We start from the raw sequence: 24694 nt of genomic DNA, 5'->3' as shown, positions 1-24694 counted from the left end.
TAAGGCCTGGCGCGTCCTCCAGGGCCGGGGGGCCCAGAGCATGTGGAAAGGCGGGCACAGCCTGGAGGCTCCCAGTGGGGACGCGTCTCCCCTCCCCCCCTCCCCCTCCCCCCTCCCCTCGGGGCTGCAGGCAAAGGGACTCCCTCACCGCCAGGCCGACCCCAGAGACCAGAACCCGAAACTGGAGGCTGGCAGCCTCGGGCCAGTGCGGGCGGCGGCGTGTCCGGTCGAGCCCCCTAAGTGGGGCGGTGGGTGTCGTGAGGTTCACATGCCAGGGAGTCGCCCTTAGACAGCGAGACGGGACCTCACAAACAGGGATGAGAACCCCAAAACCTCCGCCTAGACCGTCCGCTGAGAAACCGGCCGAGCACACACGTGTTACGTCCCAGCGTCAGGGCTGGGTGTGCAGGAACCCGAGGGAGCGACGGCTCCCAAAGCGCAGTCCCCTGCCCTCCCGCTCAGGGCAGCCTCTCCAACCTCAGAGTCAGGAGCAGGCCTGACCCCACCCCGTCTGCTGGGGCCTGGGAGCCCGACAGGGGAGGGAGGTGCCGTGCCCCCACGGAGGACGGGCAGCCCGCGTCCGCTCACCCCGGGGCGGGGGCGGGAGAGTCCCCTGTGCCCCTCCCTGTGCCCAGCACTCCGTCTGGGGGCCCCCATCACCTGCTTCTCCCCTCCGCTGTCCAGTCCCCACTAATGGGGTGCTTTTGCCTGTGCCACGCCTCCCCGTCTCTTGAACAGAAACGCTGCTCTCCACCATAAATGTGGGCAAAACGGTCCATGTGCCAGCCCCATGGCCGCAGAGCGTCTGAGTCCGCACAGCCCCGGGCTGGCCCAGCAGGTGGTCACGGAGCAGGTGTCAGCCCCACGCCCAGGGGGGTGGGGGGTGAGGGGGACAGGCCACGAGGGGAGACGTGCTGTAGGGACAGGGCGGGTGCCCCAAGGAGTCCCGGGCGTGAGGCCGCCTCGTGCGGGTTCCCTGGGGCGGGGACACCAAAGAGGAGCCAGAACCCGTGGGCACTGGGCCAGGGAGCCGTCCGGGAAGGGCAGGTCTTGGCAGTGTTGTGACTTTCATGGTTGAGTTGGGGCCGTTTCTAGAATGATGTCTTGCATCGGTCGTGCATCTGGGGGAGATGTTTATTTTCAAGAAGCATTCATTTTCTGTAAAAATGCATATTTTAAAAGTGAGCAAACTTTGTTTTTCCCTATGGGTCCCTGACTCCTGGAGTCCCCGGTGAGGCCGGGTGTGGGTGAAGCCCGCTGGACGGCTGCCAGGCCCCTCTCCTCTGCCCCATGTAGTGAGGTGTGGGAGGGGACAGTGGTTACTGTGATGGACCCCCCCCCCCTCAATGCAGGAGTCGCCCTCCCAGCTGAGTGACTTCCCCACGGGTTCGTGTAGGGCCTGACTCCTGCGCTCAGCCTCCTAAATGAATGGATGCGCAGTCAGTCCTGGCACCCTCCACGGCCCGGATATGGCTCCTGCCCGGTGCAGGGAATCGCATTCCCTGGAGAGGCCTGCACAGTGGCGGGGCGCCGCCCGGGCTGACAGCTGCCCGCTTCTCCCACGGCCAGGCCCTCGCTCAGAACCAGGGACGGTCTCCACGTGCGCTCACAGGCAGATGTGCAGGGGTTACGGGGGGGACAGGGAGGGACTTGGCCGCGTGGGGTGACCCCACAGGCCTGCACAGAGGCGTCCGCGCACGGGGATCTGAGTGGAACATGCAGAAAAGGCCCGCACGCTCTCCACCGGCCCCCCTCCGAGGCCCCTGAGTCTCAACCTTTGAGAGCCGGGCGCTCGCTCAGCGCCTATGACAAGGCCAAGCCCGCCGGGCCCAGAGGAGGCCTGGGTGCTGGCCGGGCCGAGCGTCTGCGGGGGGCAGGGGCACAGCCGAACAGGCACTTCTGAGGGCCCTTCCTTGGGGGCCTAGGTGAACCTAGTGAGCGCACAGCCCGAGAAGCCAGGACCCGCCCCGTCCCCCCCACCCCCGCAGCCCACGCACAGGCGGCTGCCCTGGTGCCTGCTCTCGGGGGCTCTCCCACGGCGTCTTGGTGCCGTCTGAGCGGCTTATGGAGCCCCACACCTCACTGCCTGGTGGTGCAGCTCCGTTTCTCTCTCTTTTTTTTTTTCCAAAGAAAGGTGGGCAGAGACCCTGTGACGAATTTCAGAGGCTTCTCCCTCCTCCCCTGATTTTTTGTTGATTTTTAGAGAGCGAGGAAGGGAGCGGGGGAGAGAAACACCGATGTTCCCCAAACCGCTGCCTCCTGCACGCCCCCCACCGGGGGCTGAGCCCACCGCCCAGCACATGCCCGACCGGGCATCGAACCGGCCCACAAACAGCCACGCGGGCCCGGGCTCAGGCTCGACGTGTAACGCAGGTGTGAGGGCGCGGCCCGGCCAGCACCTCCCGGTCCAGGTGCGACGCGGCGGCGGGGTGGGGAGAGGCCGCAGGGCAGGAAAACCGCCCGGCACCGTGCCCTGAATGCTGGGGTTTCTAATGGAAAAGATAAAAAATGTGCCCAGGTTACTGGGCGGCGGGGAGAGGGGGACCCTCTGTTCCCACCCGGGAGGGGCCAGGCCCCAGGGCCCACGGGGCTGTGTGGTGCCGGGCGCGGCTGCCGGCCCCCCGCAGCGCCTGGGGCAGGTGGGCTTTTCAGTTCTCCTCCCTCTGATTTACCCGCAGGGAGCGTGTGAGGCAGGTGCCACGTCTTCACCCGATTCAGTGGCCGGAAGGGCACGGCCTTCCTACCGAGTCCCGGGGCTTAGCACTCCGCGTGAGTGCAGGAGGCTGAAAGCGGCCTTGGGGAGCTGGCCTCCCTCAGCCCACAGCCCGGCCGCCCGCAGGGGGCGCTGCGGCCTCGCCACTCAGGGTACGGGTCCAGCTCTGCGTCCATCGGACTGCGGGCCGCCCCTCCCCGCTGCCCCCGGAGGAAGAGGGCCTGAGCCTCACCCTGCTGTGTGGCCACCTCACGGAGCGCGCTCTGCGAGTCCCGGGCCCGTCGCACGCGTGCCAGCGCGGCAGGAAGAATGGGCGTCCGGGAGAGCTGGCCGCGGGGGGCCGCAGCGCAGGGCACAAAGAGCCGCAGGCGCATCACGGCCTCCCTCTTGGGTACGGCCGCCGGCTTCCCTCCTGCCCTGCTCTGCGGAGGGGACACGGCTCCCAGGGTCTGTCCTTCCTTCTCTTTAAATATTTCTATGGAATCCAGAGAGGAAGCAGGAGGGAGGGAGAGAGAGAAACATCAATGATGAGAGAGAATCACTGATTGGCTGCCTCCTGCACGCCCCCCACTGGGGACCGAGCCCACACCCAGCTGTGTGCCCTGACCAGGAATCGAACCCTGACCTGGTTCATAGGCCGACGCTCACCACTGAGCCACGCCCACCAGGCCAAGGGTCTGTCCTGTGTGTCTCCACTGAGACACCAGCTCCCTGCAGGGCCCCACCTGGGCTTGCCCCCCACAACCCTCAGTGCCTCGTCCACGGGGAGGGGCTCTAGCTGTGGGTCGTCCAAGCACGTGTCACCGGAGTGTCCCCATCCCCGTCACCAGCATTTCCACGGCATGAGACCTCCCGACTGACTGTCCTTCCAGAACCCCCAGTCTGAGGGTCCCCGGGCAGAGCCAGGGCTGGGTGCCCCCGCACGCGGGGACCTTTCTCTCCTTGGGGTCACACAGGCACATGCACACGCGTGTGTGGGAGCAGGGCCGGGTGTTCCTGACAGACAGTGACGTGCTCCCTCTGTGGGGCACTCCTCGGGGTGCCTGGCCCCCCGCTCATGGGCTTGTGACTCGAGGGTCAGTTCTAGTTCGTTCGCCCTGGCTCCCGCCTGCTGGCGCTAACCCTCTCCGCTCCGCGTCCCGTCCAGACAGGTTTGGGCGCGCCTCGCGAGTCCTGGTTAGTGTCAGCCCCCCCCCCCCCGCCTTCTTCCCCCCCCCCCGGCTATAGTGGGTGTCACTGCACATCAGCTCCGGCGGCCACAGCAGCACCGCCTCGCCACAGAAAGGGTGGTGCTGTGACGCCGGGTGCCCCACGGCCCGGGGTGGGGGACACTGGTGCCGATTTCACCAGGACGGAGGCCGCGGCTGGGCCACTTTGGATAAATGACGGTGCACACGCCATGTGAGTCTGTTGGGAAGACTGTGAAATACACATCGTAACGGGTTCGTTTTCCTAAGAAAAATCTGTTCCCAGGAGGTGTGTGTTCATGGCAGCTCAGCGCCAGGCGTGTTTCGTGGCAGCTCAGCACCAGGCGTGTTTCCGTGGCAGCTCAGCGCCAGGCGTGTGTTCGTGGCAGCTCAGTGCCAGGCGTGTTTCGTGGCAGCTCAGCACCAGGCGTGTTTCCGTGGCAGCTCAGCACCAGGCGTGTTTCGTGGCAGCTGAGCGCCAGGCGTGTTTCGTGGCAGCTCAGCGCCAGGCATGTTTCCGTGGCAGCTCAGCACCAGGCGTGTTTCGTGGCAGCTCAGCGCCTGGCATGTTTCCATGGCAGCTGAGCACCAGGTGTGTGTTCGTGGCAGCTCAGCACCAGGTGTGTGTTCGTGGCAGCTCAGCGCCAGGCTGTGTTCGTGTCAGCTCAGCACCAGGTGTGTTTCGTGGCAGCTCAGATCCAGGCGTGTTTTCATGGCAGCTCAGTGCCAGTCGTGTTTCCGTGGCAGCTCAGCACCAGGCGTGTTTCGTGGCAGCTCAGCGCCAGGCGTGTTTCGTGGCAGCTCAGCGTCAGGCATGTTTCCGTGGCAGCTCAGCACCCGGCGTGTTTCGTGGCCGCTCAGCACCTGGCGTGTTTCCGTGGCAGCTCAGCACCCGGCGTGTTTCGTGGCAGATCAGCACCAGGCGTGTGTTCATGGCAGATCAGCGCCAGGCGTGTTTCTCGGCAGCTCAGCGCCAGGCTGGGTGGTCGTACGTAGAGCATCTGTTTTGGGGGAGCTGCCGTGTTGCCCGAACAGGACACGGGCCTCGCCATGAAGGTGAGCGCTGAGTGGCGGGTCCCAGCTGCGAGTCCAGCGCCCGCACTGCCTCAGGCGCATTGTCCCAGGTGCCCGCTGCTCCCCTGTTGGTCCCAGAACATAGGGGCGTGCGCTGCCCACACAGCAGACTGGGACCCCGTCCTCTGCCACCCGCCCACGGCCCCGCCCGGAGAGAACCCGGGTCACAACTACACAGCATCCTCGCGTAGCCACAGTGAGGCTGCCACCCCTGTGGGCAGGCCCCGCCGTGGCCTCGCGGTTAGGGCGGCGGGGACGCCTCGCCGGGCGCTGCCGGGCCAGGTGGCGCGGGCTTTCGGACGAAGCGGAGTTTCCATCCCGGTCTTCACGCCGCCTTTTCTCGGCTCTTCCTCCTCCTGCCTGTCCCCACACTCTCTCTCCGTCTGTCTCCTTCCTGGTCGCCTGCGAAGGGACAGACAGGTAATGGAGAAGAAATTGAAAGGGAAATACAGGGAGATGTAAATGAAAAGAAGTTATTATAAGTGTTATAATGAACTGCCTTTCATTTAAATATAAGAATGTAACGCTGAAATGAACTTGTGATCCTGAAATGCATTTTTAATGAGTTTCCTTTTTATTTTGCTGCTTCAGTGGCATATTTTAAAGACCCTTTTGAAAAAAGCCACATTAAAAAGCCCCACCAAATGCCACAACACGCAGAATTGGATATTGGTTTATTCCAAAACTGCTGATCAGGAAGAGCGGTTCCTCATCACAGCACGTTGCAGCCACTTTATTCAAATGAGTCTGAATTTGCATTGTGATGTGCCGCTCTGATTTAGGGGAAAAAATTAGATTTTCAGATCAAATTGACCCGACCAGTGAAGCGTGAGGGGCTGGCAGGTTGCTCTGAGAGCCTGACGTGCTGTCAGACCTGCAGCCGGTGGACGTCGCTGCCCCTGGGAAGCAACTTTCTTGCCCACGGCCCCCTGTTGTCCAGGCTGCGTCCCCCTCTCATCCAGGGCGTGTCCCCCTCTCATCCAGGGCGTGTCCCCCTCTCGTTCAGGCCGTGTCCCCCTCTCATCCAGGGCGTGTCCCCCTCTCATCCAGGGCGTGTCCCCCTCTCATCCAGGGCGTGTCCCCCTCTCGTCCAGGGCGTGTCCCCCTCTCGTTCAGGCCGTGTCCCCCTCTCATCCAGGGCGTGTCCCCCTCTCATCCAGGGCATGTCCCCCTCTCATCCAGGGCGTGTCCCCCTCTCGTTCAGGCCGTGTCCCCCTCTCATCCAGGGCGTGTCCCCCTCTCGTCCAGGGCGTGTCCCCCTCTCGTCCAGGGCATGTCTCCCTCTCGTCCAGGGTGTGTCCCCCTCTCGTCCAGGGCGCATCCCCCTCTCGTCCAGGGCGCATCCCCCTCTCGTCCAGGGTGCATCCCCCTCTTGTCCAGGGCGCGTCCCCCTCTTGTCCAGGGCATCCCCCTTGGGTCCTCCCGGGGCCGGGCCTGTGCTCACCGCCCCGTCTCCCTGCAGGAGAGCGGCCCTTCCAGTGCAGCCAGTGCGGGGCCTCCTTCACGCAGAAGGGCAACCTGCTGCGCCACATCAAGCTGCACTCCGGGGAGAAGCCCTTCAAGTGCCACCTCTGCAACTACGCCTGCCGCCGGAGGGACGCCCTCACCGGCCACCTGCGCACGCACTCCGGTAGGTCCTCTGGCACAGGCGGGCCCTCCCCACTGGGTGGCCCGCTCCCAGGGTGCAGCCCTGATGACTGGGTAGCATCCATGTCCCGTTCATTCTGTGGTTTCCCCATGAGCCAGAGGAGGTGGGTGGGCAAATCGCACAGGAAGTCCCGCCTCCGGGAGAGTATTTCCAAAGAGGCCCCGCCCCCTTCCCATCAGGTAAGTGGGTCTTTTTAAGGCAGCGGTTTTCAACCTGTGGGCCACGATCCCTTTGGCGGTCGAACAACCCTTTCACAGGGGTCGCCTGAGACCAACCTGCATATCAGATATTTACATGACGATTCATAACAGTAGCAACATGACAGTGATGAAGTAGCAACAAAAATAATTTTATGGCTGGGTCACAACATGAGGAACTGTATTTAAAGGGCCAGAAGGTTGAGAACCACTGGCCTATAGGATGTCCTAGCTGTACTCTTATTGGGCGTCACGCTAATGCCCAGAGAGCCCCAAATACACGTCTGTGTGGCTTGTCAGGCCACACACAGGGTCTCAGGAGCTCAGGAGCCATCATTGCAAAGGTGATAATGACCTCACCAGGGCCTGTCCTGCTGGGTGGACACCTGTCCCCTGAGGGCACGCTGTCCCCACTGGGCCCGGTGTAACTCCCGCACCGGGAGCCGTCATCCCTCCGCCAGGAGGACACGCCCCACATGTGGCCAGCACACCCAGGGGCGGGAGGGCCAGCTGCGGCGCAGTGAGCAGGACGCCCCTCCTCAGCTCCCACCATGAAGCACGGCCTCAGATCAGATCTCTGCCCCCTGAGCAGTCTGCTGTTTCCCCTGACCCGGTGGCCCCACTCTTACCGGCCAGAGGAGGTAGGTGGGCCTGCGGGTGTGCCCCTGCCCTGCACGAGGCCTGGGACGGAGGTGACAGGCCCTGGCCCTGCCCACGGGGCCGCCCATGCCCACCAGCCTGTCTCCCCCAAGCAGGGCCCTGGGACCGAGAGAGGCTGCAGACCAGCTCCCTCACGACCTCTCGGGCGGCACCGATCGGAGGGGCCACCCCTGGAGCAGGGCAGGGTTTCCTGGGCTCAGACCCTCTCCCTCCCCAAGGGGAGCGCGTGTAGTTAGTGTCGGGTCCAGGGGCCTCTTCTGGGTCCATGGATGTGTCCCCATGTGCCAGGCACCACAGCACCCCCTCTCCCGGGGAGGAGACAGGTGCCAGGCAGCAAAGCCCCCCTCCCCATGCGGTGACACAGTGTCCGGGGGTGGGGAGCACGCGGGGCGGGCCGTCTCTGGGTGGGAGGCCTCAGGGAGACTCCAGCAGAAAAGGCCGGAGTGCAGGCTGAGAGGGGAGGCCTGACTCACCTTCAGAGGCGCCCCCGGATGCGCAGTTCAGCAAGTGGCCCCGAGGGGCTCGGGCGCCGGTGAGCACGCGCCGTGGACGCCGGTCACGGTCCTGCCAGCGCAGCCTCGGAGTTCACCCGGGAGCGAGGGGCTGGGGTCCCGGAGCCCCAGGCGTCCCCTCTCCGTCCTGGCCTCCTTCCTGGTCATCCATAAGGAGGAGGCTCCCAAAACACGCGTGGTTGTTAACATGTGACCCTTGGGGTGAGGTCTTAAAGCTGCCAGGAGAGGAGCCGCACAACGCGGAGGAGCAGCTCCGCCCAGCGAGCGAGCAGGTCGGCCAGGGTCACCGTGGGGTCAAGGTCACCTGCCCCAGCCGGGAGGGTGCAGGTGCTGCAGGCGACCGGGGCCTCCCCACAGTGGGAGGGTGATGAGCGACAGTGGGCGTCTCTCCTGTTTCCGTGTGTCGGTGACGAGAGGAAGGCGTGCAGGGACTAAGGGGCCAGCAGGGCCCGTCAGGCCTCAGGTGTGACGCTGGGGGCCACGTCCGCCAGGTGGTCGGGACGGGACGTGGCAGACCCCGTGGCTGAGGGGCCAGGCAGACGTCAGCCAGGGGACGGGCACCGGCTGGGGAGGAGGCACGCCTTCCCCCCGGCTCGTCCTCAGCTCACGGCGTCCGGGGTGACGCTGACTGACAACAGAACCTCTCCTGCATCCTCGCCAGTCCCAGGAGCATAGGGGGGCTGCCCTGTCCTGCCCGCTGTGACGCTCGGGGGTGCGGGTCGGTGTTTTAGGGCCGTGGTCGGCAAACCGCGGCTCGTGAGCCACATGCGGCTCTTTGGCCCCTTCAGTGTGGCTCTTCCACAAAATACCGACTTCTGCGCATGGGCCACGAAGTTTCAATCGTACTGTATGTGTGCGCCTGCACGTGGTATTTTGTGGAAGAGCCACACTGAAGGGGCCGAAGAGCCGCATGTGGCTCGCGAGCTGCGGTTTGCCGACCATGGCTTTGGCGGAACCCGGCTGCACGCCTGCCTGTTTCCTTCGAGGCGCCGCGGCGTCCTCTCTCCGCTGAGTGAGGAATTCTCGGCGACAGAGGCGGGCTTTACGCCTGTGGGGGCCACCATGAGCGAGGGGGCCGTCCTGTCGTGAGAAAGCCATCCTGCGCCCGGGCTGCTGGTCCCTCTGACGTCTCCCGATGCCGTGGACGCACGGCTCTCGGGAAAAGGATTCAGGAACGCGGCCGCCTCCCGTGCTGGGGAAACACCACCCCGCCACCTGCCAACGACTCCATCGCCTCCCGGCTTCCCAGCGGCTGTGCGAGGCGCGAGGCGCGAGGCCCCCGCAGGACTGCCCCGCACTGACAGCGGGGGCGGGGCCTTCCTTCGTCACCGCTTCCCGGGAAGTTGCGTGTTTCCCCGGAGACTTTCTCCCTGGAGCGCACCGGGCGATGCTTCGCTGTGCACGTCAGTTCCGCTGTCACCGTGGACGCGCTTCCTGGGCCCAGAGTCCACACCCATCACATGCGCAGTGATGGGCACCCAGACCCCAGGACGTATCCCGGACATTTGCTGAGGTTCCGGATTTTCCAGGAAAGGACACGAGGGGCTCTTTAAGGGCTGCTTGTCCTAAAGGAGCACGCAGCTCAGGCAGCGTCCTGTATCTCAGCGTGATTCCCTGGGTGTTAGGGATCCGGCATCTGCTGCAGGTGACGGTCCTTTTCTCCTCTGGAACGTTCCAGAATGCTGCGGGTTTCGTCTCGGTCTCCGGAACCATCGCTTCCGTCCACCTGCGGACAGTACAGGCTGCGGTGGCCCATTTCGCCCAACATGCCGACTCGGATGGTTTGATTTTTATGTGAGACTTTCCAGTGAGTGAATCCAACGTGAGCAGAAGGAAGGAGACTGCGCCGGTCTGAGGATGGAAGTGCACATTCTTCTTTTGGGTTAACCCTCACCCCAGGATATCTTCCCTTTGATTTTAGAAAGAGAGGAAGAGAGAGACAGAGAGAAACATCGATGTGAGAAACACACCGATGGGTTGCCTCCTGCACGCGCCCTGGACAAGGCCTGGGCCGGGGAGGAGCCTGCAACCGAGGCACGTGCCCTTGACCAGACTCGAACCCGGGACCCTTCGGTCCGCAGGCCGACGCTCTAGCCACTGAACCACACCGGCCAGGGTCGCAGCGCATGTTCTTTATCGAAGTCATTGAAGACCTTTGTCTGTCTCAGCCGGTAAAGGTCCAGTAGGAAAGTCTGGAAGCTCAGGCCCGAGGGGAATCCTACTCCCCTTCCCACGGCCCTGCCCCACAACGGGGGGAAGATCTCCACTCACCGCCTGGAGCCGCCGCCCGCCATGCGTGGCATTGGCATTGACCTCGTCATCCGTGACAGCTAAGCAGGGCGAGAGCTTCGTCCTCCGGACACTGCTCACCGGCCAGTGCTCAGCAGCCGCAGGTGGCTGTTGGCCACCCCGTTGGACGCGCAGGTAGAACAGGCCCCTTTGTAGTGCGTCCAGCTGGATGGGACGGATCTGGAAACCTCGCCCTCCTGGGGCCTTCGGGAGAAACATAGAACTTGAAGTGAGACAAGACAATGCCGTTTGGAAAATACATGCTCACAGCATTGAAGATACTCATCGCCATGGTTTCCTGGGGCCTCCGTCACCCCGCGTCTGCTGGGTGGAGTTTCCTCGGGCTGCCTTAGGTCTGGCCCCGGGACAGGAGTCCGACCGAGGAAAAGAATCTTTATTTTTTAATATATTTTTATTTCAGAGAGGAAGGAAGAGGGAGAGAGAGAAACATCCATGGTGAGAGAGCATCATGGATTGGCTGCCTCCTGCAAGCCCCCCACTGGCGATTGAGCCCACAACCTGGGCCTGTGCCCTTGACCGGAATCGAACCCGGGACCTTTCAGTTTGCAGGCCGACGCTCTGTCCACTGAGCCACACCAGCCAGGGCAAGAATCTTATATGACTGGCCAGCACGCGCCTCCCTCCCACCTCTGCCCGGGACCCGACCCCTGTCACCCCGCAGGGGCGCGTTCCCTCCGGGTGGAGGACAGCGACTTCCGCAGGAGAGACGTGGTCAGGACAGGGGCGAGCGCAGGGGGAGCGGGATGCACAGGGGTCCCGGGGGCATCGAGGAAACCCCTTGGCGTTGGCCTGGTGACGGTTGGCAGTCTGGCCGGTCCCGGCGCTCTGAGCTCTGAGGGCAGGGCCTGCTGCCGCCTGGCTGATGGCTGTGTTGCATGCTCCCCTCCCCGAGGCCGGCGTTTAATCGGGGTCTCGAACTCGGTTCTGTCTCTGCAGTTGGTAAACCTCACAAATGTGGATATTGTGGCCGGAGCTATAAGCAGCGAAGCTCCTTAGAGGAACATAAAGAGCGCTGCCACAACTACTTGCAAACCATGGGCCTTCCCGGCACCCTCTACCCAGGTAAGCGCCCGCCCGCCCGCCGGCCGCCCCAGGACCCGGGAGCCTCATCCCCCAGAGGGGCGTGACCTCGAACCCGCCCCCTGAAATCTGGGGAAGTTTCTCAGATACTAGTGACCGTTGACATTTTGGGGTTTATTTTTTATGTATTTTTTTTAATTTTTGGTAACTTTTGTTTTTAATCCTCACCCAAGGCGTAAGGATATTTTTTTCCATTGATTTTTAAAGAGTGGAGGGCGGGGGAGCGGAAAGAGAGAAAAACATCGACGTGAAAGAAACACATCAATGGGTTGCCTCCCAGTCGCGCCCCAACCGGGACCTGGGATTGAACCTCCAACCGAGGTACACGCCCTTGACCGGGAATCGGGCCTGTGACCCTTCAGTCTGTGGCCGGCGCTCTGACCACTGAGCAACACCGGCCAGGGCTGGACAATGGTTTTTAGCCAGGAGTTCTGGTTGCTTCTTTGTGCCGAGTCACCAAGACAGGACGTGAACACGCTGGAGAGACGGCTTGCATGAGGTGTGTCCACTAAGCTCCCAGGCTGTCCGGTCGTGGGCGCGAGAGCACGGCTTGACTTGGCCCCGCCGTCGGCAGCACGCACTGCACAGCTCTGGCGACTCTCCCCTGTGAAATGGAAGCAGCCAAGCCCCGGGCGGTGTGGCTCAGTGGGCAGAGCGCCGGCCCTCAGACCCGAAGGGTCGCAGGTTCGGTTCCGGTCAAGGGCACGCACCTTGTTTGCAGGTTCGATCCCCTGCCCTGGTCTGGGCGTGTGCGGGAGGCAGCCAACCCATGAGCCTCTCTCACACCAGTGTTTCTCTCGGCCTCCCCCGCTCCCTTCACTCTTTCTAAACATCAGTGGAACACACCCCCGGGGGAGGGTTAGCCAAAAGAAAAAAAATATGGGGGCGACACTTCCTGCCGGGCCGACTGCGCAGGAAGAACCGAGAGGGGGCGCCGGCGTGAGCGTGGAGCGTCCACCGGGTCCCACGTGTACCTGGACGCGGGGCCAGGGCACCCCGTGCTGTTCTGCCCTCGATGGCAGTCGGCTGAGACGGCGACCGTCCGTGTGCTCGACGGTCAGAGTCACCGCGTCCTGCCTTGACCGCTTGGCGCTCCGGGAGCCTGGAGCCCCTCCCGGGGTGTCCCCGAGGCGTGGCGAAGGCCCTGGGAACCCACGGAGGCACATGGGCGAGTCCCTCGAGACGGCGGCTGGGCTGGGGGCAGGCGGGGGGCGGGCGCCCCTGGCTGCTGGGCGTGGCTGTGCCCTCCCTGCCTCCGGTCCCCTGTCCTTCCCAGGCCCCCACCCGCCCAGTGGGCACCCCTGCAGGCTCTGCCCTGTCTGTCCCCTTAGCCGGGCCGGGCCTTGGGATGAGGTGCGAACAGAAGGGGGTGTACATACAGGATGTAGAGATGAGTGTGGGTGACCACAGCAGCTCTGAGTCAAGGGCACCCTGGTCACCTGTCGTACTTGGGTCCTGTCCGTGCGGACACAGGGTTCGCTGGAGGCTCAGGGGCCCTTCGCGGGAGCGGGGGGCGGAGAGGCCGGGAGCTGGGAGCTGGGAGCTGGGGCTGGCGTGTCCCTCACTGAGACGGCCCTGAGGTTCCCTCAGGACCCAGCCTCCTGGCAGACGGGAAACCCCTTTGGCCTGGCCAGGCCCTCGAGAGGGAGAGGGAGGGGATGGAGCCTACGGAAGCCCATCGGGGGGAGTGCGACCGGCAAAGGGAGGGGTTAGGGCATCGGGTTGGCCGTGTAATAGACACGTTCCTCGTGTCCAGTGGGACGAACACGGTGCCGTGGACCAAGCAGAGAGGGATTTTCTCACCGTGGCACTCAGAGCGCCCAGCGAAGACAGAATGATGAGAAACAACCGTAGCAGGCGGTGCGCGGGCGTGAGGAGGAGCCACGCGGAGGCCAGAGAGATGGGGGGTCCCTCAGACCCGGGCGTGGCCAGCACCACAGGGGCTTGGGCATCTGGCTGGCACCTGGGGGCCGTGTAGCAGGAAGGACCCTGGGAAAGTCGGTGGGGAGTTGGCGGCTTTGCAAGCAGAGCGCCGTCTGGTGCCTGTTAAACTGCAGCTGCAACACGGGCTCCTCGAGGGACAGACGGCGGGGGGAGGGGGTGCAGGATCCGCTTCCCATGCATCCGGGGGTCAGATGGGCTCGGAGGCCGGACGGGGGCACTGAGCATGGAGGGGGGTCCCCGCGTCCTCAGCCCCATGTCTGTGGGTAAATCGTGGGGAGATGGAAGGGGTCCACTTCCAGACGAGACCCTGCAGGAGGCAGAGCTGTGTCCTCCGCGGGGAAGAGAGACGCAGGCGTGAGGAGAACCGGAGGCCACAGGCTCCCCGCCCGCGGCTCCTCTGGCTCTGACCCTTGCAGTCTCCGTGGCCCGTGGTTTTCCTGCGGCTCAGGGTCCCAGCGGAGCCTGCTCTCCCCGCACTGCCAGGGCCTGCCGCGGCGTCCTGAGCGTCTCCTCTGCCCCTCCATCCGTCCGTCCATCCACGGGGCTGGGGGTGGGGCGGGCCCGGGCTGGCTGGCTCTGGCTTCCCTGGGTTCCCAGAGGCCCCCTCAGGCTTGGCCGGGGGTCGGGGAATATTCAAAACGCTAAGGGGACGGGTCAGAGGGACACAGTCATCACCGTCCACTTTCGGGGACAGTGGTGAGGCCCAGCCCTTGGGTGTTGGGGCGGACGTGCAGAGCAGGGGGGCCTTGAGCAGGTGACTCTGGGCAGCTCTGTCCCTGGCCAGTCACTGAGAAGAGGAGAAATCATCTCTGCTGAAGGCCTGGCTACTTTTTAAAAAAATATTCTCATGGATTTCAGAGAGGAAGGGAGAGAGAGAGAAACGCCAATGATGAGAGCGGATCATGGATCGGCTGCCTCCTGCACGCCCCCCACTGGGGATCCAGCCTGCAACCCGGGCCTGTGCCCGACCGGGAATCAAACCCTGACCTCCTGGTTCACAGGTCGACGCTCAGCCACTGAGCCACCCGGCCGGGCGAGGGCCTGGCTTTGTGGGCCTCTAACGCGTGTCAGATGGACGCTGGGCGACCGGGTGGTCCCGTCAGCGTCCCTGAGCGCCCTCCCGTGTCTTTGGTTCTAGTTATTAAAGAGGAGGCGAACCACGGCGAGGCGGCCGAGGACCTGTGCAAGGCGGGCGCCGAGCGGGCCCTCGTGCTGGACAGACTCGCAAGTAACGTCGCCAAACGTAAGAGCTCTCTGCCTCAGAAATTCGTTGGTAAGAGTTCCACGTTTGCTGTCTCTTACGATCATCGGTGTGGGTGTGAGCCTCCCGGTCGCTAGCGAAGGGTTGGAGAAAGCAGCGCTGTCTCCTGGGAGAAAGCAGACGGGGTGGGGGGGGGGGGGTGCGGGGGAGGAGGGGGCCTTCCTTAACGCCTGGGCTTTCCCCAAGGGGCTCACATAGGACAGACGTTCCCCCGGGGGCTCAGCCGGATGGTGTCGGGGCCGGGCACTGGCTGGGACCTGCCTGTGGACACTCGATGGGCACTGGGGGTGGCGGGTCCGTGGACCCAGGATCCGAGCGTGGACGCTGGGGGTGGCGGGTCCGTGGGCCCAGGGTCTGAGCGTGGACACTGGGTCTGAGCGTGGACACTGGGGGTGGCGGGTCCGTGGGCCCAGGGTCTGAGCGCGGCCTGGCTCGGCCTGGCTCACGGCACAGCCGGACACCCCAGCCTGAGCTGGGCGCGGCCGTTGTCACACGGAGCGCCCTCCCCCGCCCTTGCAGGGTCCTGGGCAGACTCGGGCAGCGCCGGCCGGGAGGAGAGCCCTGGAGGGGGCCCGGCCGGGCGTGCGCTCCCAGGGGCGTCTCCACCTGTGACCGGCTGTGAGGGCGCGCGGGTCACCGCCCGCAGGAGCACGCCGTCCGCTGTGGGTGACGGGCAGACGCGCCGAGCGTCACCGGGCCGCACAGGAGGGCAGACAGGAGGGCAGAGGCGCAGCTCGGCCACCTGGGTGTCGGTCACGGCCACGCGCTAACACGGTGGCCGTGGTTTATTCTGTGTCTCACCGGGTTTTGTAAAGTAAGGCCAAGGTTGTGAGAACATTTAGCGACTGTCAGTATAAGGTCAGCTGTTACCACTGGGATGAAATAGACAGAGGACGTGGAGGGGCCTCAGGGGGACAGGGAGGGGCCTCAGGGGGGACAGGGAGGGGCCTCAGGGGGACAGGGAGGGGCCTCAGGGGGACAGGGAGGGGCCTCAGGGGGACAGGGAGGGGCCTCAGGGGGGACAGGGAGGGCCCTCAGGGGGACAGGGAGGGGCCTCAGGGGGGAGCACAGGCTTTAAAGGGAGGACTGTGGGTGGTTGGGGGTGAGAAGGTGGCGGAAGGAAGTTAAAGACACTTTTGCAAACCACCGGCCGGGACGCTGGGGAGCCGCCCACACGTGTGAGCTGCAGGCTGTGCCCAGGAGCCCTGCACTTCCTGAGCAGCGCGGGGCGGAGTCATGGCCCAGGAGGCTGCTGGCCCTGGGGCATCAAGTCCCCTGGGCTGAGGGGGCGCGGGGCCCACCCCTGGCGGTGGGACGGTGGCTGTCGGGGACCAGGGAGAGGCAGCAGGGCGGACGCAGCGGAGGCCAGAGGCTTGTTGGGGTCACTGCCTCTGGGAAGGGGCGCTGGGCAGCTTCCTCCTCGCCCTGCCAAGGCCTTTGTGGGGAAGGTGGGCCGGTTTGAGCTTTTGGAGACTCCGCCCCGTGAGCCTCTGTGGAACCCCTGCGGCTGCCGCCGGGGAGACCCCAGTGCAGGTGCTGTCTTGAGGCGTCAGAGCTCCCACGTTTAAAAAAAAGAAAAGCCGGGTCCTGGGCCATGAGGCTGTGCAGCCCCAGTGTGTGCGCAAAACAAGCATCAGAAGGCGGCCGCAGCCGTGTGTCTGCGTGTGCCTGCATGTGCCTGCGTGTGCCTGCCGTGTGTCTGCCATGTGCCTGCATGTGCCTGCCATGTGCCTGCCGTGTGCCTGTGTGTGCCTGTGTGTGCCTGCCGTGTGCCTGCGTGTGCCTGCGTGTGCCTGCGTGTGCCTGTGGGTGCCTGCGTGTGCCTGCCATGTGCCTGTGTGTTCCTAGCCATGTGCCTGTGTGTTCCTAGCCATGTGTCTGTCGTGTGCCTGCGTGTGCCTGCCATGTGCCTGTGTGTGCCTAGCCGTGTGCCTGCGTGTGCCTAGCCATGTCTGCCGTGTGCCTGCCGTGTGCCTGCATGTGCCTAGCCATGTGTCTGCCATGTGCCTGCCATGTGCCTGTGTGTGCCTGCGTGTGCCTAGCCATGTGTCTGCCGTGTGCCTGCCATGTGCCTGTGTGTGCCTAGCCATGTGCCTGCGTGTGCCTAGCCCGTGGTCGGCAAACTGTGGCTCGGGAGCCACATGCGGCTCTTTGGCCCCTTGAGTGTGGCTCTTCCTAAGCCTTAGGAGGACCCTAATTAAGTTAATAACAATGTACCTACCTATAGAGTTTAAGTTTAAAAAATTTGGCTCTCAAAAGAAATTTCAATCGTTGTCCGGTTGATATTTGGCTCTGTTGACTAATGAGTTTGCCGACCACTGGTAGCCGTGTGCCTGCCCTGTGCCTGCCGTGTGCCTGCCCTGTGCCTGCCGTGTGCCTGCCGTGTGCCTGCCCTGTGCCTGCCGTGTGCCTGTACATGTGCCTGCCCTGTGCCTGCCGTGTGCCTGCCCTGTGCCTGCCGTGTGCCTGCCCTGTGCCTGCCGTGTGCCTGCCCTGTGCCTGCCGTGTGCCTGCCGTGTGCCTGCCCTGTGCCTGCCGTGTGCCTGCCGTGTGCCTGCCGTGTGCCTGCCCTGTGCCTGCCCTGTGCCTGCCGTGTGCCTGCCCTGTGCCTGCCCTGTGCCTGTCCATGTCCCTGCCCTGTGCCTGCCGTGTGCCTGCCCTGTGCCTGCCGGTGTTTCCCCAGAGGCTGGTGATGCCAGGCTTTTCTAAAACGACGGCCCTCGGTTGCTGGGAGCTCAGTTCCCCTCCCACCTGGGCGCACCTTCTCCTTCTCTGCAGTCACACGGGAGGCGGGTCTCCAGGTCCCTTTACCACTGGACGGGCTAATCCTCGATGTAAACTCAGAGGCCAGGGAGGAGCTGTTGTCGCACGCCGGCCGGTAAGGGGGCGGGAGCCGTGGAGAGCCTCCAGGTTTGCATCCAGGAGGCTGGCTGGTGCCCTGGAGCTCATCACCGGGCTCAGTGGCCCCATCTCTGATGGGGGCCTGACGCCTCCTGCCCAGAGCTATTCTGGGGACCCACAGGCCCGATGGGGGCGGCGGTGCTCTTAACACTGGATGCGCCTTAGAACCACGAGCTGAGAGCGTGTTCATGTTGCAAATTGCTCAGAATGGCATATATTTTGGCCTAATTTGTGGCCTGTGATTAAAATTAAACTTGGACATGAGTGTAAATAAGTATTGGTTTTGGTGGCTGCATTCCTTGCCATCAAAGAAGTCATCCTCTGAGAGCCTAGACACAGGCCCACGGGACTAGCGCCGGCCAGAAAGGGGCCCCGTTCTGTAGCAGTGCCGACCGCCGCCACAGTCATGCAACTTTTTGCAAGAAAAGCCGCGAGGCGTTGTGCGTCCACGCCGTTGGTATTGGCGGCGGCCGCCCGCTCCTTTCTACCTGCAGAGCCCTGGGCCGCGCGGGTGGCGTCCGGACCCTTTGTGTCCCCGAGAGCCTCTCAGAGCCAAGATGATGATGGCGGGACCTCGTCTTCTCCCAAAATCCCGCGGGAGCGCTTTCCCCAACCTTGGCGTTCAGTGTCCCCCGGGACAGGACGTGGAGCTTCGCGCTCGGGTTCGAGTTTCCCAGCGTGTGACCCTGGGCACTCCCGTCTCCCCTTCATTTCCAGAAGTTCTCTTCTCGGAGGCCATCTCTGCCCCCTCTCCCGCGGCCTCTCTGGGGGCCACCAGCTCTCCTGTCGGGTCGCCTGTCCTGCATGTCTGTGAGGACGCCACCCTCTCTCTCTGCCTGCGCCCCGGGCTGTGCTTGCCTCTGTCCGCGCCTGCACGGCCGTCCCTTCTGTTCCTGCTGCCTCGGCCCCACGCGTTGACTCGGAGGCCACGCCGTTAGGATGAGCTCGGGCGGAGGCCGCAGCTCCTCTGCAGGGCATCCTGTTGTTGTGACGCTCAGCCTTCCGGGCTCTTCTGTGGGGTCCGCGGCACGAAGCCCCGACCAGCGCTTCCTCTCTTCTGTGAAGTTCGCGCTTCTCCGGGCAGCCCGCGCGCGGCTGTGCGGCTTCCTCCTCCCCTTGAACCGCCAGAGGTGCTCTCGCCGCGAGAGGACGTGGCCTTTCATCTCCTCGCTCTTCTCGGGCTGGTGCCGATCGGCTGAGGGCCCGACATCCTTCCCACTGTATCTGGGGCGTTTCCTTCCTGTGAGAGCTGCCGATGGGCGTCTCTGAATCTTGAAAGAGTGCCGAGGGGGGTGGGGAGTCAGGTGAGGCGGGTGGAGTTGTTAAAGGCTGTCTCTTTTATGTAAATATCTGTGCTTTTATTGACTTTCGTTTTAGAGACAGAGGAAGGGAGAGGGATGGATGAGAGAGAAATAGCATCGATCGGCTGCCTCCTGCACACCCCCCACAAGAGAGGGAGCCCGCAGCCCGGGCCTGTGCCCTGACCGGGAATCGAACCGGCGGCCTCTTGGCTCCTGGGTCGATGCGCAACCGCTGAGCTACACTGGCCGGGCTGAAAGGCCGTCTCTCGGCTCGCTCCCCCTCGTGCTGAGATGGGGTTAAATGCCCCCCACTCCTCGGCATGGACCCTGGTGGGGCAGGCTTCCCACCCCGGGCGTGGGCCCCCCGCGCAGGGGGCGGCTTCACCGCGAGGACCCCTCGGGCTCCGCGGTCCGGGCACCTGTCCGCAGCGCAGAGGTGGCCGCGGTGTTTGCTCGGCGTGGCGAGAAGCACCTGCCGCCCGGATGCTGAGCTGACGCGGGGTTCGGGGCGGGGGCTGGGCTGTCCCACGGGAGGACCGGGAGGTGAGCAGCCAGGCCAGGTGCTCCCTCCTTGGTCCTGGACTTGCCCACACGTGCGTCTCCTCAGGACGTGCCTCTCTTCCCCGGTCGCCCCCGGGGATTGGGGGGCTCATTTACTCCTTTGTGGGGTGTCAGGGAGCAGGAGTCCTGAGGCTGTGTCACTCGGCCACCATCTTCCGAAACGTGTGTGTGTGTGTGTGTGTGTGTGTCCCACATCCGTCTGTTGTCGGCACCAAGCTTTAAAACACCCGGTTTCGCTGGTTCCCGGGGAACCAGAGGGCCGTGACCTTGGGGGGTGAGCAGGGTGGCTGGGGGGCCACAGGCACTTTTATGTTTATGAGAATCGTCTGCAGGGCGCGCCCCCCACACACACACACACACCAGATCTGGTGAGGGAAGGCTGGGCGTGAGCCCGCGCGGCCACATCCTGTCCTGGGTGAGGGTAACGGCCTTAGCACCTCAACCCAACACGGGCAGTCGTGGTTTCCGTCCTGCCGTCCGCCCCTCCGCGGGTCTCCTCTGTGCCCTCACCCCCTGGCACGGGCAGCCTGCTGGCGCTGTCGGCGGAGGGGGGCTGGCCGCCCACCAGGGCTCAGGACGGCCCGGCACATTGTCAGGGCCTGTGCCTCCCTGACCCCCTCCCCCCTCCCCCGTGTGTTAAAATGAACGGGAGCCCAGCCGTTATGTGATGAATGTCCATTCCAGGCGAGAAATGAGGCCTTAAGACACTTGGAGGGCGAGACCGACTCCTGGGCCATTACCGATGGCCACAGAGCTTTCTAAAGAATTATTAGTGCCTGGCCAGTGCTCAGTGGTTAGAGCGCCGGCCTGCGGACGAAGGGTCCCGGGTTCGATTCCGGTCAAGGGCACGGACCTCGGTTGCAGGCTCCTCCCCGGCCTGGGTACCAGTCAGGGTGTGTGCAGGAAGCAGCCAGTCCATGTGTCCCTCTCACATCGATGTTTCTCTCTCGGTCTCTCCCCTCCCACTCTCTCTAAAAATCAATGGACGTCGGCGTCAGCGTGGAGGTGTGGGACCCTCCTGCCCCTCCTCCCTCCACCCTCAGCGACTGCCTGGGACTCCTGGGCGAGGCGCGTCAGCTCCCTCCTCCGTCCCTCCCGCCTGCTCTTCCCTGGGGACTTGAGACAGGCTTTCTCCCTTCAACCCTCAGTGGCTTCAGTCATCCTCTGGCCCAAGCCTCTGCGGGGTCTACCCTGCCCCCCGAGCCCGCACTGCCCCCCACCCTGTGCCCAGGGCTCGGGCCCCACGACCTTCACCCGCCCCCAAGCTCCAGGCTTCTCTGACCGGGTTCCTCTCACGGCGGGACCCAGAGCCGCTCTCCGGCTGACCACCCCCCTCCCACCCCCCACCGGGAGCCTGGGCGACACCGTCCAGAGGACATGGGATGCACCCTGTAATCAAGCTTCGGGGTCCCCCCCCCTGCCCTCTGTGCTGCGAGGATGGGGACCCTTCTTCCTGGCTCTCCTCTCTGTCCCGCTGTCGGGTCCGTAGATGTTCAGGGAAGATGTGTGGAAGGAAGGAAAGAGGCGGGGGCGGGGGGCGGGATGTAAATGGTCCCACACATGGTGGCCTCGCATACGTTGTACGAACTACCCATCTGGGAGTAGAGCAGCCCCAGGCCTGACGATGACTGTGACGTGACCCACCCGCGGCCTCGGTTCCGCGCGGAGCTTACAACCCATGTTCTCAGAAGGTGTCCTTAGAGGAAGTTCGTTTTAGCTCTTTATGAAAACGTTCGCTCCAAAGCCACACAGATGTCAGCTCTTGCGGGAATCCGCTTCCTGCAGACGAGCTCAGACGTGTGTGTCCGTGGGCAGCACGTGCTCGTGGCGGGTCTCGGGCAGTCGCTCCCGGGGCGTCTCCTGCTCGGTCACGTTTTGCCGGCGCAGGTGAGCGCGCCTCCCCCACCCGGTGCTCTCCCGTCTCTGCGGGGCCGGTCCCGGGGCGGCGGCCGAGGGCGAGGCAGCGGGATCCCCCGGGGGCGCGGGGCGGGGCGGGTGGGTCTGCGGGGAGCCCGTCGCGTGGGTAGGAATTCCATCGCACAGACGTGCGGCTCTCCCGCTGGTAGGCTTCCTCCCCGAAGAGCCAAGCTCCGCATTTAAGCACATTATGTCATGTTATCCCGAGTACGTGCGTGGCCCGTGCCTGTGAGTAACCACATCATCACGTGGTTACTGGAATGTGTGTGTGACGAGTTATGAGTGGCTCGGAGCACCCCACTGAACATACTCGTTCCAGCCTTGAGCTCACATGCAACCGTGTGTAATTAATACAGAGTTCTGTCTAGAATAGACAGCCCTGGCTCAGTCCATTTGAATCTGTGCCGTAGGTGGACGGGCACCATTTTGTTTCCCGGCCTGCTTACTATCTGTCCACCTAAGTGCCCCCCAGGCGGGCTGCCGGGCTGCCCGGAGGCGGAGTTGCCTCGCCCTCCCCGGGCTGGGGGTGCGGGCTGTGTCGCCCCCGGTCCCGGCCTCGCTGACCGCCTGCCTCCCACAGGGGACAAGTGCCTGCCGGACGCGCCCTACGACGGCGGCAGCGGCTACGAGAAGGAGAACGAGCTGATGCAGACGCACGTGATGGACCAGGCCATCAACAACGCCATCAGCTACCTGGGCGCCGAGGCCCTGCGCCCGCTGGTGCAGACGCCCCCGGGCGGCGCCGAGGGGGGCGCGGTCCTCAGCCCCCTGTACCCGCTGCACAAGCCGCCCGGGGAGGCCGCGCGGGCCGGCCTGTCGGCGCAGGACAGCGCCGTGGAGAACCTGCTGCTGCTGTGCAAGGCCAAGTCCCTGTCCTCCGAGCGGGAGGCCTCGCCCAGCCACAGCGGCCACGACTCCACCGACACGGAGAGCAACGAGGAGCACCGGGCCGGCCTGCTCTACCTGACCAACCACGGCGCGCACGCCCGCAACGGGCTGGCCATCAAGGAGGAGCTGCCGGCCTACGAGGTGCTGCGGGCCGCCTCCGAGGGCGGGCAGGACGCCCTCCGCGTGGTGGGCGCGGGCGGGGAGCCCCTCAAGGCCTACAAGTGCGAACACTGCCGCGTGCTCTTCCTCGACCACGTCATGTACACCATCCACATGGGCTGCCACGGCTTCCGCGACCCCTTCGAGTGCAACATGTGCGGCTACCACAGCCAGGACAGGTACGAGTTCTCCTCCCACATCACGCGGGGCGAGCACCGCTACCACATGAGCTAAGCGCCACCCGTGGGCCAGGACCGCAGCGCCAGGCCGCCCGATGCTGCCATGTGGACCGGACCGACCAGACCAGGGCTCGCTTTTCCAGGGATGGGGTGGCTGTTGCTGTTTCTCTAAGTTGGCTGGGAATTTGATCTGAGGGAGGTAACCGATGGTGCACATGGCGCGTTGGCACTTGATGTTTCTCTCTCCCCTCCCTTTCAGTCCAAAAAAAATCCACAGAAATAATACCCTCGGGTGAGGATTAACCAAAAAAAAAAAAAAAAGGATGGAGCCCACAGAGGTGGCCAGGGACTCTGTGCTCAGCACAGCCTGGCATTTTGAAACTGGCAATGAGCACAACCGGCACCACGTGGACGGGCACACCTGCCCCCGTGGCCGGCCTCCACGCGAGAGCCTCCGTGGGCCCCGTGCGCTGCCCACCCGGCCCACGGTCAGGCGCTCGGCCTCGGGCGGGGCTGACCCGGAATTGTACGTAGCCCTTTGCTAAAACGCTTCCCCGCTCCTCACTGCCTCTTCTAGCCAATGGACTGTCCCTCTGCCCTCCTTGTTGGGGTTTTCACTGTCACGCTGTTTCTCTGAAACATTGTATTTAAATAAGGTTTCCTAGGTTGGCAGCGGGTGATTAAATTATGTGGGGCCGGTGGCCATGCTCAGGCCTACGCTGCAGGGCTCCCCCGGCCAGGAAGCCGGCCCCTGCCTGCCCTCCGCCTTGTCCTTCTGTGCTTGTCCGGCTGTTGGGCGGCATGGGTGTGTGTCTCGGGTGTCCTACTCCCTGGGTTTAAAATGAACGTCAGGTGGTCCGGCCGGTGTGGCTCAGGGGTTGAGCATCGACCTAGGAACCAGGAAGTCACCGTTGGATTCCCGGTCAGGGCACATACCTGGTGGCAGGCTCGATCCCCAGTGTGGGGTGGGCAGGAGGCAGCCGATCCATGATTCTCTCTCATCATTGATGTCTCTCTCTCTCCCTTCCTCTCTGACATCAATAAAAACATATTTTAAAAAATAAGTAAGCCCCAGGGGAAGGAGGGCTGCAAGCCCCAGGCCAAACTGTTGGATATGGGGAGAATTCTCAGTTCGGCCTCACTGGCCTCCCCGGCCCCAGCTTCCCGGGTGAAGGAAGCCTGCCCCTGCCCGGCCAGGTCCCCCCGCCCCGTGGGACGGAGCAGGGGCCCGTCCGCGCTGGACGGCACTCGGGCGAAGGGCTGTCCCAGCCCCAGTCACTTCGGGTACCAGCCTGTCCCACGTCCAGCGCGGACGCAGCTGCATCACGAAACCGGAGTGTCCGCTGGGAAACGGCCGCCGGGATGGAGCTGGAGCCTGTTCTGTTTCGTTGTTTTGTGTTGTTTTGTGTTGTTTTGTTTTGTTTTGTGTTTTCCTGTGTTGTGCTTTCCTTCTTGGGTTGGGAATGACATTATATTCTGAGACCAAAATGTTGATTTCTCACAAAACAAGAACTGGGTGAAAGGTGACATGAAATGGCCCGGCGGGCAGGCCAGGAAGCAGGTGCCTTCCTCGCGCCTCGGGTCCCAGTAGCAACCGGGGAGCAGCTCTCCCCAAACCCTCCCATCTCGGCCTCCTCAGCGTGGGGCGTGGCGGTGGGGGGTGGGTGTTTTACTTTAAAAGGAGCCTGAAGAAGCTGTAGTTCAGAAGCCTGCATGCAGCCGTGGGATGGCTGAGTGGCCTGTCAGGCCCCCTTGTCTGTGGGCGAGCAGCCAGGGCCCACGCCGCCCACAGGCAACGGCACCTATGGGTCTGGGAGTGAGGAGACGGGTGATGTTAAATTATTCCAGAACGTGGAGAACCAGAGTCCCTTTTGTACACATTTTGAAAAGCCTCTTGTGTAGACATAGAACCAATAAACTGGAGTACTGCCTGCCTGCCATGACGTCCGCCTTGTCTAAGGGGAGGCGCTGCGCGGGGCGGTCCCTGCGGGCTCTGTCCCAGGCGGCCTGCATGCGGCCGAGTGTGTGTGTGTGTGTGGGGGGTGTTCCCAGCTGCCTGAGCGCCTCCTGCCCCCTGTGCTGGGCGTGGGGCCTGCGGGTGCATCACAGGGTGGGGCAGGTGGCGGGCAGCCAGAAGGACACCGGCCTGCACAGCCCACGTGGCGCACTCCGGGGCGGCGGGCCCACGGCCAGGGGCACAGA

At 64.1% G+C, this 24694-nt stretch overlaps 1 protein-coding gene across 14 annotated transcripts in view; it reads left to right on the top strand.

Annotated features, from left to right (window-relative positions):
- Window positions 1–24424, top strand: part of IKZF1 (IKAROS family zinc finger 1) — a 74005-nt gene extending 49581 nt beyond the window's left edge. For 6 of the 14 annotated variants that reach the window (XM_081101964.1, XM_081101967.1, XM_081101956.1 and 3 more), the window contains 4 exons: window positions 6437–6604; window positions 11238–11363; window positions 14464–14598; window positions 21847–24424. In XM_081101964.1, coding sequence (XP_080958090.1) covers window positions 6437–6604; window positions 11238–11363; window positions 14464–14598; window positions 21847–22547 — 1130 coding nt within the window. In that variant the 3' untranslated portion in view covers window positions 22548–24424. The remainder of the gene's footprint in view (window positions 1–6436; window positions 6605–11237; window positions 11364–14463; window positions 14599–21846) is intronic. The other 8 variants (XM_081101965.1, XM_081101959.1, XM_081101966.1 and 5 more) reach the window with 3 other exon arrangements.
- The last annotated feature ends 270 nt before the right edge of the window (window positions 24425–24694 follow it).

The sequence above is a fragment of the Myotis nattereri genome, assembly GCF_964212035.1.
Source record: "Myotis nattereri genome assembly, chromosome: 11".
NCBI lineage: Eukaryota > Metazoa > Chordata > Mammalia > Chiroptera > Vespertilionidae > Myotis > Myotis nattereri.
This window is presented reverse-complemented; position numbering and strand designations above follow the sequence as displayed.